The 18579-nt window shown below is 35.3% G+C and overlaps 1 protein-coding gene across 1 annotated transcript in view; it reads right to left on the bottom strand.

Annotated features, from left to right (window-relative positions):
* Positions 1-18579, bottom strand: part of LOC123534848 (phosphorylase b kinase gamma catalytic chain, skeletal muscle/heart isoform-like) — a 114024-nt gene that overhangs the window by 69240 nt on the left and 26205 nt on the right. Inside the window, exons 2-3 of the mRNA XM_045317294.2 lie at positions 11862-11920; positions 103-312 (exon numbers count right to left, since the gene is read on the bottom strand). Of these exons, the coding sequence (XP_045173229.1) occupies positions 103-215 (113 nt within the window). The 5' untranslated portion in view covers positions 216-312; positions 11862-11920. The remainder of the gene's footprint in view (positions 1-102; positions 313-11861; positions 11921-18579) is intronic.

Here is an 18579-nt window from a genome sequence, read left to right as displayed (position 1 = left end):
AAACAAGAAGGCAGCACAGCTGCGCATTAGCTACTTGCTGAAAAATGAGAATGGCTAGCTCTGCATAATTTTTTGCCATTCATTAAAATCAAGGTCATCTACCTTCCAAGAATTTCTTTGGGTTCATATGTAGCGTAAAAATCCTTTGCCTGATCCTGATCTGGAAGATCTGCGTCCACTTCGTCACGAGCCATCCCGCCTTTCGGCTGAACCATCTAGGATTACTGAATTCTGGCTGTTTTTCTAACAGCTACACATTTTCTCACACAGTATATATTGATGTTATCTGTTGTATCTAAACTTCCAACTTCCCTGAAAAATAATTATTGCATGAAAATATGAAAATAATTAACAGAATAAAATTATATCATATATACAGTTATCTGAGTGTATATACTGGGCAGAATAAAGAATGGGCAGACTAATGAAGTTTCAACATTCTGGGTCAAGTGGTTCTCAAGTTATTGATCGGAAATTGATTTCCATGTTAAGGCCCCTGTGACCTTGACCTTAAATCCAGTGACCCCAAAAACATTATGAGTCAGCTACTTAGTAAGCCCTATCACCCTATGAAGTCTGAAGGTTCTAGGTCCAAATGGTTCTCCAGTTATTGATCGGAAATGAAATGTGACAGATGAATGGATGGATGAACAGACAAACTGGGCAAAACAATGTGTCTCCCCCAGAGTGGGAAAACATAATGATAGAACAGTTGTTACCAACATATTGCTGGATAGTTTCAACTAAAGAGTTATCTTTTAATTACTGCAATAGGTTTCTGGAAAGAATAGTCTGTAGCTTCAATCATATACATATTGGTGTTACAGTTATACAGTCTGATTATGATTTTTAACTTAATTTTCAAAGTCAAAAAAAGGACCCTAACTTGAATTAAATTCAACCAAGAGTTATCTAACTTGATTGTGTCAGTAGGTTTTGTGATTTGATAGGAGTAAAATAGCTCTCTAATTGGAATATAAGGATCTTACATGCCTGCCTGTGTAAGACAGGTTTAGAAAACAGCTGTCTTACACAGGCAGACATTTTAAATAAATCTGAGTATTTCCTGGCATTATTTATATAGTTTATGATGTGATAATAGTGCCTGTACTAAATGAAGTCCCCCAAGTGACGTATTTTAGACAAAGGGTTTTCCTGGGAAAAAGAAGGAATATCAAACCCCTGGTTTCCTGTAGCAAATGTATCTTTCCAGGGAGAGTAATCAAGTGAAAAATTGAGATTCTATTTAAAAAAGTCCCAATGTAATTTTTCCCAAAAAGGCATCGGGGAATTTCCCCAAAAACCGGCCCTTTTAAAAAACGGAAAAACCTTTAAAAAACTGCAAGAAATAAAAGTCCCGGTTTTTTTGTTCTTATTTTATATATTTTTAACTTCTGAAACCGAAAATTCCCGAATTTAAAAACCCGGGACAAATTTTTAAAGGCCCGTTTATTTTTAAACTGAAGTCGTTCCAAAACCGAACTTTTTGAAAACTGTGAATTCAGTATTTGTGGGAAAAAAATTTTTAATGTTTGAATGAAAAAAGATCGGTGTTTTATTTGATTTGTTACATTGATTATAAATTTGCATTTGGGCCCAGCTTTTTTTTAATTTTTGGTTTGGGGGAGCCCGCCCCTTTTTTTTTGACAAAAAAAAAATAAAAATAAAAGTCTTTCCGTCTTTTATTTTCTTTTCCCGCCGCCGCCCGAATTTTGCTGCTGCCAAAAATAAAAGTTTAACTGTATGGTGAGGTTTTTAATCTAGTCAGTAGAGCATGAAAATGGGGCCCTGAAAAATGTAAATTGTGTAAAATTTAAAATTGGAAAAATATTCAAGTTTACAGACAATTTATTTTGGAAATGATTTGGCGAGATACAAGGTTTGTAAAAAAAAATTGGATCTGTTTTAAAAAAATTACGGCACCTAAAGCTAAATTGGGGAGTAAGGTAGCAAGGTAACTTAGTGGAAAATTTTTTTGGGCCGGACGGTCTTACAGTGCGAATCCAATATTGCATTCCCCTAAAAGCAAAATTTGGGTGGCATTTTATAAAATGGTGCTGTTTTGGCTTTTAATTAATGGCAAGTCAGGATTCTCATACAGAAAAAAGAAAATTACGAAACGGAAGGTTTTTCACCATCCTGAAAAATAGATGCCAAAAACTCAATTTCGCACCTTTTTTAAAGCGTACAATGATCCCGCTGCAAGAACAATGTCCAATTTTATTGCATTTCTCAGTTTAATGGTCCTTACTGAACGTCAGGACATAAACGGAATGGGGGCCCATCCAGCTCGTTTTTTCACAAAATAACGAAAATGTTCCTGAGTATCAATCAACACGCACAGAACCCTTCCGTGATTTGAATTTTTCCGCGAAAAGGTGTCTCATTGATCATACAAAGCTACCAGCAGTTAGTTTTCCAACTGACATCAGAATTTTACATGTGTCGGCTGTATAAATTTTCTAAAGAATTAATAATCATTATCTCTCACCTTAATTTACAGACATCCAAAATCACGATGTTCTATTTATAACAAATATTGACGGGGGCCAAAATTCGAAAGTGTACCCTGCTACCTTAAGATTTTTCAGTTAATGAACAAAAGAGGGTTTTACTTGTTCTGAACTTTTATAAGTCTTTCGCAAATTCAACCAAATAAAAATGTTTCTATAACATGAAAAGACGTCTGTATGAGAGGCTCTAAACTTGCCCACCCCTAATGCACATATTTAGCCAAAACTTACAAATCGTCGCTACGAGACAAAGAACGTACAATACATCCGTTTTTACCATTTTCTGGCATGATTTAACGTATTTTGTCATTAGGAATGATATAAGGGCAATTCTGCACCATTTTGCGAAAATAAAATGTCCCCACCCCCTATTTTCCTATTTCATGGGGTCCCCACCGTCCGACCATCCCCCTGATTGACGAAATGCATAGCTGGTGGGCCAAATATGCGCTGTGTGGGTTAATAATGATAATAATAATGTTTTTACAGTACCAGAACCTTGTTACTGGAGCTAGAATCTAAAAAAATCATATGCGTGTATACTGACTTTTATGCTTTTATGTGTCCTCACCGTAACATTTTTGAGCTGCTGTACCGTCACGTAGCGTTTTAAGTGCCCAGAAAGTTTAGAATATCGAAGAAGAGGTTCTAAACTATTTGAAACCGCACAAATTTAAGAGTTCTTTCAAAAGTTAATTTTGGCAGATTTTCCTTAAGGTAGCAAGGTACACTTAGATGCGAAAATTTTGGGCACGGATGGTCTTACATGTAGCGAATCGCAATATTGCACTTCCCCTATGAGCAAAATTAGGGTGGCCATTTTATAAATTGCGTGCATGTTTTGTGCTTTTAATTAATGGCAAGATCAGGATTCTCAGACAAGAATAAAGAAAGTTATCGAAACGGAAGGTTTACACCATCCATGAAAAATAGCATGCCAAAATCATCAATTTCGCACCTTTTGAACAGTGTACAATGATCCCGCTGCAAGAACAATGTCCAATTTTATTGCATTTCTCAGTTTAATGGTCCTTACTGAACGTCAGGACATAAACGGAATGGGGGCCCATCCAGCTCGTTTTTTCACAAAATAACGAAAATCTTCCTGAGTATCAATCAACAAGCACAGAACCCTTCCGTGATTTGAATTTTTCCGCGAAAAGGTGTCTCATTGATCATACAAAGCTACCAGCAGTTAGTTTTCCAACTGACATCAGAATTTTACATGTGTCGGCTGTATAAATTTTCTAAAGAATTAATAATCATTATCTCTCACCTTAATTTACAGACATCCAAAATCACGATGTTCTATTTATAACAAATATTGACGGGGGGGGGGGGGGGGGGGGGCCAAAATTTGAAAGTGTACCCTGCTACCTAATCACCTACGAAAAATGGCCTCCGCTATCAGTATCAAAGCTGTCCAGATGTTGAAAAATCTGGCGTATCACATGTACAAGATTTGTTGTCTGTATATTATAATTGGACAACAATCGAATTCATGTGGGACTGTCAATAAAATACCACAATTGATAAAAAGGAAAGAAACCAAAGAAATGGCAAAACAGAAGAGCAAAAGTGAGTATCAACTTGCTAATCATATTTTTTTTTACTTTGAAGTCTTGAGGGTTAGAAAACAAAGTGCAATTTTAATGTAAAATGACATGTTCCTGCAAATGCTTGACAATGATACATGTGATAAAAGATTCAAACTAGTCAAAATAATTGGACCGTCAGATTAACGATTGTTTAATATTTGTGACAGGCAATCTAATCCAGTGGAGATATTGGCCATATGTAAAAGATTATCTCAATATTTCCTAGGATCAAGTTCTAGCCAGGTACTATAACTCAAAAGATAATTATGAAACATGAAACTCCCAGCAATATTATCATGTTCACTTAATAAAGTATACCAACAAAATCTGTAAGAAGACCCTTTGAAAGTATGTTTGGGACAAACATTCAGACACTATATGCCACATGTGCCTTTGACACTGAGGAACACATAATGACATATCCAGTAATAAATGTTTTTTCAGACTCATAACTTATTAATTCCAAGTCCCATCACAGTGAAGAGTCTTATAAATCTCCGATAATGTTATCTGAACATCAGCCGATAAGGTTGTTATTTTGTACACATTTTAGCTGAACCAAAATTCAGATTGTTTTGGCTTGTCGTACAATATAGGTGGACCTGACAGTCAGCAAAATATAAAACAAGAGCTGTCCATAAGACAGCCAAGCTCGACTATTCGAAATATTGTCCCAGAAGCAGGAAAATATTACCCAAAAAGGTTAAATATCAAAAGAGTTTTAAGTTCAAAAGGGGGAATAATTTGACCAAAATGCATATCAGTTATGGGACTTGCTGCTATCAACTAGTTTTATAACCCCGAAGGCACATGTGAAGTTTCAATTCAATATCTGCATTAGTTTTGGAGATAGAAACTTGCATGTAAAACTTTAACCAGAGTTTTCAAAGTCCAAAAGGGGGCATAATTTGCCCAAAATACATGCCAGAGTTATGGGACTTGATCCACTGAGGTTAGTTATTGATCTAGAAAAAGAAAAAATAAGTTTCAAATCTATATGCCTTTTAGAAATAGCTGTATGTACTTGCACGCAAAACTTTAACCAGAATTTGCTAAGTCCAAAAGGGGGCATAATTTGGCCAAAATGAAGGTCAGAGTTATGGGACTTGCTGCTATCAACTAGTTTTATAACCCCGAAGACACATGTGAAGTTTCAAATCAATATCTGCATTAGTTTTGGAAATAATAACTTGCATGTAAAACTTTAACCAAAATTTTCTAAGTCTAAAAGGGGGCATAATTTGTCCAAAAAACATGTCAGAGTTGTGGATCTTGACCCAGTGAGGTTGGTAATTGATCTAGAAAAAGAAAAAGTAAGTTTCAAATCTATATGCCTTTTAGAAATAGCTGTATGTATTTGCACGCAAAACTTTAACCAGAATTTTCTAAGTCCAAAAGGGGGCATAATTTGGCCAAAATGAAAGTCAGAGTTATGGGACTTGCTGCTATCAACTAGTTTTGTAACCCCGAAGACACATGTGAAGTTTCAAATCAATATCTGCATTAGTTTTGGAGATAGTAACTTGCATGTAAAACTTTAACCAAAATTTTCTAAGTCCAAAAGGGGGCATAATTTGCTCAAAATACATGTCAGAGTTATGGGACTTGACCCAGAGAGGTTGGTAACTGACCTAGAAAAAGAAAAAATAAGTTTCATAGCTATATGCCTTTAATTGATGGCTGTATGTACTTGCATGCAAAAACTTAACCAAGGTGTGACGCCGACGCCAGGGTGAGTAGAATAGCTAGACTATTCTTCGAATAGTCGAGCTAACAATATTCAAGCCACTGAAACTTAACCATAGCAATTTAATTTTAAAGCCAGTGTCACTGAGTGTGCATAATATTTATCAATTCATAATTTTTCATTTCTAGTATGACTATGCCTGTCTTTTAAGACTCCATCTCCAGCCAATCAATATGCATATATGCAGGATGCAGACCTAAAGTAGTCATTGCATATACCCATTTTAAAGCAGTTTTTATTTATGTTTAAATAATAAACATTATGCAGTGGTCTTATGATATGATAATGTCAACTGTGGTATATGTATATTTAATAATGAAAAATGTTTCCACAAGTCTATTTTTACTTCAAAATAGATACATACAAAAACACAAATAGTGCATATCCTTGGTGACTTTGAAAATGGCATTATTCATACAAGCTACACATAAAGAAAGCAACAGTTTACTGAGATGATGAGATATAAACCAGTTCAGAATAGGTCATTTGTGAGTGTGTATGCAATTTAAGCTTGCAAGCTTTCGTTTTCTGTGGTTTACAAAAAATAAAAAAATTGTATCCTTTTGGATGTTTTATTTTTATTTATTTGGTCGACTGCTCAAAATTGGGACTTTTATTTGTCCCCCCACCCCCCACGACCTTAATTTTTTTAAAAATCTCCCGTAAACCAGAAAATAAAAAAATGTTGGCCTTATCGACATCAATTAAATATTGACGAACTCGGGACTTCAAAGATGGTAAAATGTTTGAGTAAATGCTATTATTTTTTTTATGTAGGGATAACGCATGTTTTTTCGTGTTATAACGTCTGCAGAAACCCGAGGGATTGGTTGGTTCCCGAGGGAGTCTGAAGCTGTTATAACAATAAATGAACATGCGCTAACGCTATTCTAGCATAAAACGCGAAAAAAACTAATAATTCTCCCTCAACGTCATTAAATTTCCATGAAATGCGCGGGAATATCTTAGTTGTTTTTTCATGTTGACGTCATTTCCATTTGAATTATCCGTTTTGGGGCCGTAATACGTTTACGCTTCGCCACTGAATGCGCATATATAAAGAAGGTGTTATAACAGCACGTGAGTGTGAGAATCTCTCTGTTAACACATGTTTTCTCTCCTGTAAAACACCCCCGAAAAGTGACAAGAACAGCAGTTTTATGCTAGAATATACAAAAATGGAAAGAATCGTGTTATACTTCATCAGATTATAGTTGCTTTGCACATGACTGTACATTACATGCACATTAATTAATTACTTTACACAAACTTGTACAATTATAAAGGATAATAATCCCATTCAGCCTATGTGTAAGAAAACTATGATCACTCTAGTGCACCACTTCCACTTTGCCTGCAAACTTCCAAACTTCTGAATTCCGGAAACTTCCAACTACCGAACTTTTAGGCTGGTCCGGAGCAGTAACTTATCCAACAAATATAAACTTCCTTCCCTTTAGGAAATTGACAATCAATTACCATGCAGGAACACAACCAAAGCCAATTAAAAGCAAATCGTTCGAAAATAAAGAAAACTACACATGTAACTCTATGACATTAACAATTCATTAAACTTTTAACAACAAAGAAGTTCTAAAGTTATTTCAAATCTTGGAAGATGCAGCTCAAATATCCCATAATGCACATCTTTCACTTAAAAATCCCATAAAAACACTTCTTTTTAAATGTACAAATTTACAATGGAAGAGTATTCCAGTTCTTTGTTTTTTTAAACATAAATATCTCCTTTTGATAAAATATAACCTGAGACAAATCAAGTTGAAATATCCTTTTAAAATCCATCCTATTCACAACAAGCTTACATAGCAAAATTGTTCACAAGGTGTACAAAGTTTTATATGACAGACGAATAACTGAGATTTTAAGTTTACAATATCCTATTCCATGACCTTTTCATAGTTGAAGCTGCACGTACAACTCCAAGTTTTAGTCAAATTTTCAAAATTTAGAAAAGATTATTATGTGGAAAACTGAAAAAAAAGTCTTTGTCATGCTATTTTAAATATTGTTAAATATGATACAAAATAGAAGGGATTTAGCCATATTTTGTATCATATACATCACAAGGAATATTTAATCAATACTGGTTTATTGTTCTCAATCTCTTATAAAATGTATATCAAATATCTGTCAGTTACCTTTAAAAAGAATATCAAGGTATTTTTTTGAAGAAATAGATCCATTACTTACACTATAGTGTTTTATTCAGTCCATTAACAGATATGCACCCCTTTTAATAGTTAATGGTACTGTCCAAATTGAAAGATGGACAAGTTCATTATAGAAATTTAGCAGGATAAGGGTTAACCCCAATGAATGAACAACAGTCTCATTCATTTTATATTCATAAAATCTGAACTATAAATTCATAATTAAACCATAAAATAGGAAGAAAGTGGAACACACGACCAAACACTGAGAGTAAATAACTGAATTTCATTTAATCCCATAAATCCATAAATTCCTATCACAAAGAAAAAGCCATTTTGGCCAAAACCATGAAATTTCATGCTAACAAAATTAAACTAGAAGATGCTTTTGTAGGAAAGCGCATGTCTCCCCCAATGCATAGCAGTAATACTAATAGGCAAACAGAAATGAAAGTCAAAGAGACACTGATGGTTGGCTGCAGAAGGGATCGTCTACTCAGCATGTCCAATTATCCCACAAAGTTTCAACATTCCAGGCCTAGTGGTTCTCAAGTGATTGTAAACAGTTTTCCATGCTCTGACTCCTGTGACCTTGACCTCTGATCGAGTGACCCCAAAATCAATAGGGGTCATCTACTCTGCATGTCAAATCATCCTATGAAGTTTCAACATTCTCAGTCAAGTGGTTCTGAAGTTATTGATGGGAATAATAATATCTGTCATGTGTTTACGAATCAGATAGAAATATCCGTCCCGAGGGCACCTGCGCATTGGGCGGTAATGAGGCTTGCCGAATTACCGCCCATGTGCAGGTGGCCGAGGGACGGATATTTCTATCCAATTTGTAAACAGATGACTGATTTTTTTTCTTGCATATCGTATACATTCTAGCATTTTATTCTGGCAGAATATTTTTCTTGCATACTGTATTTTACAAATTACAGTTAGAAATACTTACGTAGCTCTCTTTCTTATAGTAGAGAAAGAACACAAAGCGCGGGAAATTAACGTCTGTAAGCAGAAGTGACGTCATGATGTTTTGCGTTACGCATAATAACAAAGTTCCACTTTAGTTTTATCGTTTGTAGCGTAACGTTATGTTATTACAGTAAACTAATGTATTTTGAATCGAGAAATATACTATAAGGAATTGAGAGAAACTATGAAGGTACCTGCTTTTTTTCGTATTTTACATAAACAAAATATTATTAGTGCATGAACCACTAGTTGTCATTAACAGCACGAGAGTCATCTGGCATGGGGGGTGCCAGATGGGTTTTGCCGGCATGGGTAAAATCACTGGAAACGCCAGTCCGATGTGCAAGAAAGAGTTTTCCATGTTTAGGCCCCTGTGACCTTGACCTTTGCTCAAGTGACCCCAAAAACAACAAGAGTGCCAGACTGTCACAAAATACGCCCATCTAAATATTCAATTACGTATCATAAAGGTAATAATGTTGATGTTGTATGCCTTGTTAACCCCTCAAAAAACAGTAAGAAGGAATCAAGGTATTTCTTCCATGTGGGATGAAATTGACAATCAGATCAAAACTGTTTGAATGGACAAGGCTAAATTCGCAGTTTTCAAGTAATTCAAGGTCCATAATCCAAAAGTGCCTGGGGCAATTTGGGTGGTTATTGAACTTGGCCGGGATATTATGCCCACAAACATAGTCAGCAAGTTTGGTGAAGATCGGATGAAAACTGCTCGACTTATATGAGAATGTACATGCTTCTGGACGCCGCCGCTACCCGCATGCCACAGGTGTTCACATAATACGCTCTTTCAAAGACGGGCGTATAATAAGGGACATCTACTCTGTAAGTCCTATCATTCTATGAAGATTGAAGGTACTGGGTCAAATGGTTCTCACTGTATTGACTGGAAACTGTTTTCCATGTTCTGGTCCCTGTGACCTTGACCTTTGATCAAGTGACCAAAAGATCAACAGCCGTCATCTGCTCTACATGTCCAATCATCCTATGAAGTTTCAACATTCTGGGTCAAGTGGTTCTCAAGTTATTGATTAGAACGGTTTTCCATGTTCAGGCCCCTGTGACCTTGACCTTTGATCTAGTAATTTCAAAAATAATAGAGGTCATCTACTCTGTAAGCCCTATCATCGTATGAAGATGGAAGGTTCTAGGTCATATGGTTCTCCAGTTATTGATCGAAAATGAAGTGTGAAAGACGGCTGACCTCTGTGACCTTGACCTTTGATGGAGTGACCCCAAAAACAAAAGTGTCATCTACTCTGTAAGTCCTATCACCCTATGAAGTTTGAAGGTTCTAGGTCAAATGGTTCTCAAGTTACTGATCGGAAATGGATTTCCATGTTCTGGCCCCTGTGACCTTGACCTTTAATAGAGTGACCCCAAAATCAATAGGGGTCATCTACTCTGCATGTCCAATCATCCTATGAAGTTTCAACATTCTGGGTCAAGTGATTCTCAAGTTATTGATCAGAAATGGTTTTCCATGTTCAGGCCCCTGTGACCTTGACCTTTATCAAAGTGACCCCAAAATCATTAGGGATCATCGACTCTGCATGTACATTCGTCCAATGAAGTTTCAACATTCTGGGTCAAGTGGTTCTCAAGTTATTGATCAGAAATGGTTTTCCATGTTCAGGCCCCTGTGACCTTGACCTTTGATGGAGTGACCTCAAAAACAATAGGAGTCATCTACTCTGTAAGTCCTATCACTCTATGAAGTTTGAAGGTTCTAGGTCAAATAGTTCTCAAGTTACTGATTGGAAAAGGATTTCCATGTTCTGGCCCCTTTGACCTTGATCTTTAATAGTGACCCCAAAATCAATAGGGGTCATCTACTCTGCATGTCCAATCATCCTATAAAGTTTCAACATTCTGGGTCAACTGGTTCTCAAGTTATTAATCGGAAATGGTTTTCCATGTTCAGGCCCCTGTGACCTTGACCTTTATCAGAAGGAACCCAAAATCAATAGGGATCATCCACTCTGCATGTCCAATCATCATATGAAGTTTCAACATTCTGGGTCAAGTGGTTCTCAAGTTATTGATCGGAAATGGTTTTCCATGTTCAGGCTCCTGTGACCTTGACCTTTGATGGAGTGATCCCAAAAACAAAAGGGGTCGTCGTCTCCATAAGCCCTGCCATCCTATTAGGTTTGAAGGTTTTAGGTCAAATGGTTCTCCAGTTATTGATCGGAAATAAGTGTGACGGATGGACGTATGGACAGACGGACAGGGCAAAAACAGTATGTCTCCCCCAGTGGCAGTGGGGGAAGACATAATGACTGTACAGTATATACAATTGTTACTTCAAGATCTAAATTTCTGCTAGTCACTGACTTTGAATAGCTTGTACATATCTGTTGTAAGTTTGATTCCTTAATTACAGACTTTTTCATTATGGAAAATATCAGGCTAGCTTGTGTTTAAAATCTGACATTTTCTGGTTATCTCCACACTAAGCACAACAGTAAACTGCAATGGGTACATTTGGACTGGCACAAATATTAAGTTTCTCGGATTTAACCCTTAGCCTGCTAAATTTCTAAAATGGACTGGTCCATCATTCATTCTGGGCAATACCATTTATTATTTGAGGGGGTGTTCACTGAAAATTTCTGACTGAATAGCGAACAGTGCAGACCATGATCAGACTGCACGAATGTGCAGGCTGATCTTGGTCTGCACTGGTCGCAAAGGTAGAATCACTTGCCGCCAGCAGGCTATGGGTTAATACTATCATACTTGAGTCTCGAGTTTATCACTTTACTCATTTTTATGAAGTGTTTTGTCAAACATAGTGTCATCTTCAGCAGAGCTGCAGAATTAAAACATTTACCTGTTTGTGTGTTTTACTGCATCCTACACTTGATTCTCATGTTTTCCAGAGGAAGTTGCCTGGAATAAAAAAAGAACATACTTGAAACTTAACATTCAAGTTAATGTAATGAGAGGATTCAACAAATGATTTCATGCTCATTCAAGAAAAAATTTTTCAGCTATATTTGCTGAAATATTCAGAAACAATTAAGAACTAGAATGTGTCTGTAGGACACAGGATGTGCCCCCCACTGGTACATTTGTCACAAATAAGGGGCAATAATTCAAATGTTTGTAGTCTTAATCGGGTATAGCCTCAACAAACATTTTATGAAAAGGATTAATTGTTCTAAGCCATATACTTTTTGAGCTATGAGCATCACAAACAAAAAATCCACTATTTTGGCTATTTCAAGGGCCATAACTCCGTAATAAGCACTAAGGTTCTCAAGAAGAATGCCAAGTGTGCAAGGTAACATCATGATAAAGACTCAAGCAAGGTTTCATGAATTTACATCAAATACTTTTTGAGCTAGGCACATAATTAGGTGAAAATGTGCATTTTTGACTTTTTCAGGTGCCATAACTTTAAAAAATAGGGGTGCAGCCAGCCAAAAAATAAGAGGTGTGCAAGTTTATATCATGATAAAGACTTATGCAAGTTTTCAACCATTTATATTAAATACTTTTTGAGCTTGGTGCATCACAAGGTGAAAATATGCATTTTTGACTATTGCAGGGGCCATAACTCTGAAAATAGGGGGCGGACCCAAATGAAAAATAGGAGGTGCGCATGTTCATATCATGATAAAGACTCATGCAAGGTTTAATCAATTTATATCAAATACTTTTTGAGATAGGCATGTCACAAGGTGAAAATTTGCATTTTTGACTATTTCAGGGGCCATAACTCTCAAAATAGGCGGCGGACCCAAATGAAAAATAGAAGGTGCGCAAGTTCATATCATGATTAAGACTCCTGCAAGGTTTCATGAATCTATATCATATACTTTTTGAGCTAGGCGTGTCACAAGGTGAAAATGTGCATTTTTAACTATTTCAGGGGCCATAACTCTGAAAATAGGGGGCGGAGCCAGAAGAAAAATAGAAGGTGCGCAAGTTCATATCATGATAAAGACTCATGCAAGGTTTCATCAATTTATACCAAATACTTTTCGAGCTAGGCGCGTCACGAACTTCGGACGGACGGACGGAAAGATGTCTGGACGGACGCACGCATGGACAAGACCAAATTTGTATGCCTCCACCACTCATGGAGGGGCACAAATATTCAGCCATACTTGCTGGAACATTCAGAGAAGCTGAGATATTGATTCAGAAATATTCAGAGATATGTCTGGCACAATTCAGTACAAATTAAGACTTGCTGAAAACTGTCTTAAAAATGTGAAAATTCAGAATTACTCTGTCATATCTTCTGAAATAATCTGAAAAGCTCAAATGTCCATTCAGAAATAATTAGCAAATAGTCAGTCATGTTCTGATTAAATCAGATTAACTTTAGAATAAATTCAGACTGGCAAAAAGCCTGTGGTTCTCCTTACTGTTAATTTTAATCATTAAAAGTTAATTATTTCTATGTCAAACTGCCAAGTAACTTAGCCAAATTCTTGGCTTCATTAAATATGCTTAAATTGGCCACTTAGCATTTATTCAAACTAACAAATAAAAAATGTAACTACCACTATTATTTTGCAAATGACTGCCTCACAGAGCAGTCTGCCCACAGGATACTACTTGCCTTAACTGTCAACGCTTACAAAGCAGCCATTTCTGTGTAAAAGAGCTGGTCATTTTACACTGCTGACAGAGGGCACCCCATTGCTGAGTAAAAAAAAACCCTTCCTTTAACAAATAAAATCTAATATAGTAAATGGGTGCTGGATTTATTTTTTTGTCCTGAAATGTCTCAGTAGGTGTGTTTTCATATTATATATACTATATAAGGGATATGATAGAAGTGCATAAACCAGTCAGAAACCTAAGATCACAGGACACGCTGTCACTGGTTATGCCAAAAACTAAAACTGTGATGTATGGCAATCGAAGCTTTTCGTTCACTACTCCCAAGCTTTGGGACACCCTTCCAGTCAAGATGTGGGAAGCTCACACGCTTTCAAAAGCCTGCTAAAAACCCACTTCTTTGTACAACATTTCGTTAACTGACCAATACATTTTTTTCTTTTCATAACGTGGCGTAGAACAGTATTTTATCCTAGGGTCACTAAAATATTTTTAAATAATATGTATATATGTTATCTATATACATGTTTTACATTCATGAATTTTGTTAAGGTAAAATGCATTTTTTGTTTGTGTTGAATGAGTATTTGTTTGTATTGTTTGGACTGTTTGCAATCTATTCTGTAAACCACTTTTGAATGTGTACATGTGCATGAAAAGAGTGCTATATAAATGTGGTATAATATGATATAATATATATTGCATCACTATTCATTTAACAAATGCGCCAAATGCACGTTCAATCTCTGGTATGTCAGAAACATCAGGATTCTATCTAATACAATAATTGACTGCAAAAAAACACGCTCTGCATCACAAAGTCCTACATACTAGTAACCTTTGTACTTATTGTACTGTTATTATTACAGGTGTCTGGAACTCATAATTCAGAATGTAGGCATAGCAATTAATTTCCCTAACTTCAACTCTTTTGTTGCGGGTCTTCACAACATTCTAATTGTCATTCCCTTGCCATATCTCCATTTTTGCACTCCTTAAACAATTTTCATCAAAAGCATACATGTGATACGTCTGTCAGACAGGATTTCGCCATGACAGTTATACTTAATATAGACTGACATTACTTCTGCTCTGCAGACTGCACTAAACAGGAATTAGTAAAAGCTATTAGTTATAATCCACATAACATAACTGTAAGATTTCTGTTAGTACATTTGTATATATGTTAATTAAATTATGTACATTTGTTACAAGTATTTTGTAGACAGTAATTGTCAATGAGCAGATATACATATGTTTTGAATGTGAAGTCTATCGATAAATTGTGCATAGATCAGATTGCAGTAATCAATATTTGAAAAGAGCAGACAATGTAATGTGATGAGGCCTTTCTTGTGGTACTGTTTTCAAATGGCTAGGTCTGGACTCAGACTTGGAGGGTCAGGGCATCAGACCGTATATATCTGATACAGTATAGAGCGGGTCCATTTTTAATACCACGGAAACATTTTTGACAATGCAGTTTTCTTATGCACCTGTTCTTTTTCACTTCTTCAGCCAAAACATCCCTTTATGAAATGTTTTCTGTTAGTAAGTAAGTAAGTAAGTAAGTAACGACTTTATTTAAAGTGGATAACATATACGGCATTGGATACATTTTTCAAAACCGATTAACAATATGGTCCACTGTATACAATGTATAACTATGTACAGAACATCAAACATACATGTAATAAACTATATACAGATATAACAAACCTGAAAGGAGAACATTATAATATGGAAAGAAGTAAAAGGCAATGACAATGAATCAATTTTATGTAAAAATGTACAACCTAAACATATAAAATATACCAAATCAAGAAAAACTTAAAATATGACAATATGTGACTATTAATATTGTTTTGTATTATAATTATATATAACAGAGAAGTGCCACTGAAGATATGATCTTTTGAATTTTTCTAACGTATCTAAGGAGCGTATATGTATAGGAATGTTGTTCCAAATTACAGCTCCAGAGTACTGTAATGATTTACGAAAGAATTCAATTCTTGGCTTTGGTACTTTAATTTCATTGTTTTCATTTGATCTAAGTTGGCGATCACCTGTTTGTTTTTCAATAAATTTTGAACCAAGGTGTTCAGTAGAGTGATCTTTAATGGATTTATAAACAAGGATTGCCTTTTTATACTTTATTCTTTCAGAAAAAGTCATCCATTTTAATTCTTTAAACAATTCAGCTGATGGAGCATTATATTCTTTGTCAAGTATGATTCTTGCGGCACGTTTTTGAAATTTTAAGACAGATTCTAGAAGCTCATCAGTACAGTTCCCCATATAGTACAACAATAATCAAGGTGCGGTAAAATGTAAGAATTGAAAAATAGTTTTCTTGAATGTAGGTTCAGGTAAGATTTTATTCGTAAAAGAAGATATAAATTGGAATTGCATTTTTTCATAGTTTGTTCAACTTGGATCTTCCAGTTCAGATGTTCATCAACATGTACTCCTAACAGCTTTTCATGTGATGAATATGATAGGGGCTGACCCTGCATTTGTATGCTATTAGAACTGATGTGATTTTTAATTTTATTGTTGTTATAAGAGGCTGTGATATACATAGTTTTAGTTTTAGATATGTTTGGAAGCATTGAGTTTTCTTTGCACCATTCATCTACTGTGTTAATGTCAGATTGCAGGGTGTTGTGTACTTCAGTCACAGTTTTACCAAATGCAGACATTGTTGCATCATCAGCAAACATGTCAATGGATGAATTATGTGTGTGTAAAGGAAGGTCATTTATATATAGTATAAAAAGTATAGGTCCAAGAACAGAGCCTTGTGGAACTCCCGCAGAAATTTCTTTGGGAGAAGAAAGCTGTCCAGATACACATACTTGTTGAGAGCGGTTCTCTAAATACGATGATAACCATTTAACAGAGGTTTCACTGAACTTATACAGGTATAATTTTTCTATTAACAAGGAGTGGTTTACAAGGTCAAACGCTTTTGTTAGATCTAGAAATATAGTGCCAACAAAAGAGTTTTTATTAATGGCATTAATCCAGTCATCAATTATATTTGTAAGTGCAGTCTCACAGGAGTGATTTGCTCGAAAGCCTGACTGTTTGGAATGCAGAAGATGATAAGTTTCCAAGAAATCCTTTATTTGATTTGAAACATGCCTTTCAATAAGCTTAGATAATATTGGAAGTATTGATATTGGTCTATAGTTAGATTTGTCAGATTTTGAATGCTTTTTATAAATTGGTGTTATTTTGGCTGTTTTAAACTTTCCTGGAAATTTGCATTGTGTTAAACTTAGGTTAATTATCTTTGTGAGAGGCTGAGCTATTATTTGATGACTTATCTTTAATATTCTGGAGCCTATGTCATCTAACCCAGTTGCCTTCGATTCATCTAGTGATTTTAATTCCTTTAGTATGAATTCTTCAGTAATGGGTTGTATTTGAAATGAGTTATTTTCAACTTTACTTTCAACAAATTCTTTAATGATTTTTTCACTTTCAGGTGTAAGATGTTCTGGTGGATTTGGTACTGTTTTAAAAACATTTGCAAAAAAAGTGTTAAATACTTCAGCAGTTGCCTTTGGATCTATTATTGGGTTTCCATTATCGTCATTAATGTAATTGGTTTGATAATTTTTACTTTTACCAGATAAGTCTTGGAGATGTTTCCATAACTTCTTAGTGTCTTTCTTACTGTTGTTGATATTTTGTGAGTAAAATGACTTTTTTGCCTCTTTGGTAAGAGATTTTACTTTTTTTCTCCAGAACTTGAATTCACCTTGGTTTTTTGACCTCTTAGCTTGAGTTTTTGAGTTTATTGCATTCTTGATTTCTGGGCTAAACCAGTCCGGATGTTGTTTATACTTAACCCGACGCTCTTTCTTGGGCAGATGCTGATTCATAACTTCAAGAAAGATTTTAAGAAATGTGTCTAGGGCATCATCTGCGTCATCATAAATGTCTATCACGGACCATGGTTGCCTTTCTAGGTCATGTAAAAATTCTTGTTCTTTGAAGTTTTTATAAGACCTGTATTTAATTGTTGAATGTAATGGGCCATTTCTTGATTTGTTTGAAAGCTTGCGAGTAAAACAGACAGGAAAGTGGTCGCTAAATGCAAGTGGTGGTATTTGTATGTTTGTTATGTTTGATGGGTAATTTGTATAAAGATGGTCAATAATTGTTGAAGATGCATTCGTGACTCTTGTTGGTTTATCTACTAGTTGAGTGAGATTGTGTGCATTTACTATGTTGTTCCATTCACTATTTATTGTTCTGTTTTCAAAACAGTTATAGTTAAAATCTCCAAGAAGAATTGTTTCTTTATTGTTAGACAAGTTTCCATGTGGTCAGACGGGTTATCCTGGGTCGTCTGACCAAATGTCAGACAAATCTTGAAACTCTTTTGCTATGACTGGTATAAAGCCATTTTTTCAAAAGTTCATACAATGGCATATTTTTCACAAAATATTTTCATTCACTTGTTTACACTTATCAACATATTCTGTATTGTTTGCTTCACTGAAAACATCTATACTTCAAATTTTAAAGATCAACCGTTCATATATTCTTGAATGACTGTACTAGAAAATGTACCCCAAAAAACAAATTCTAGTGTTTCAGTTGTGTATGGAGGATTTTATGCATCTACTTTAAAGTTTCCCTGAAATTCAAGAATGCTGAAAGTGTTGTACAAGGTATAGGAAAAACGGAAGAAAAAAAGAAACAATCTGCTTCCAGATTCAAGCTCCGGACCTCCCAAATGGAAATCCTACACTCTACCAACTGAGCTAATGAAATAACTTGTCATTTACTTGATGAAAAACCATATAAATATATAACAGAATTAGCTGATCTTTACCTCCTGATATTGTTTTTGAACCCTGACTGATAAAAAATGTCAAAGATTTCAAAACAAACTTAAAAGGTAAACCAACCTACCAAAATGCTTGACATCAGTTTCACGACTATTGGTGTAC

Source organism: Mercenaria mercenaria, chromosome 12 (assembly GCF_021730395.1).
Source record: "Mercenaria mercenaria strain notata chromosome 12, MADL_Memer_1, whole genome shotgun sequence".
Taxonomy (NCBI): Eukaryota; Metazoa; Mollusca; class Bivalvia; order Venerida; family Veneridae; genus Mercenaria; species Mercenaria mercenaria.
Note: the sequence above shows the minus strand (reverse complement) of the source record. Positions and strands in the feature narration are given on the sequence as shown.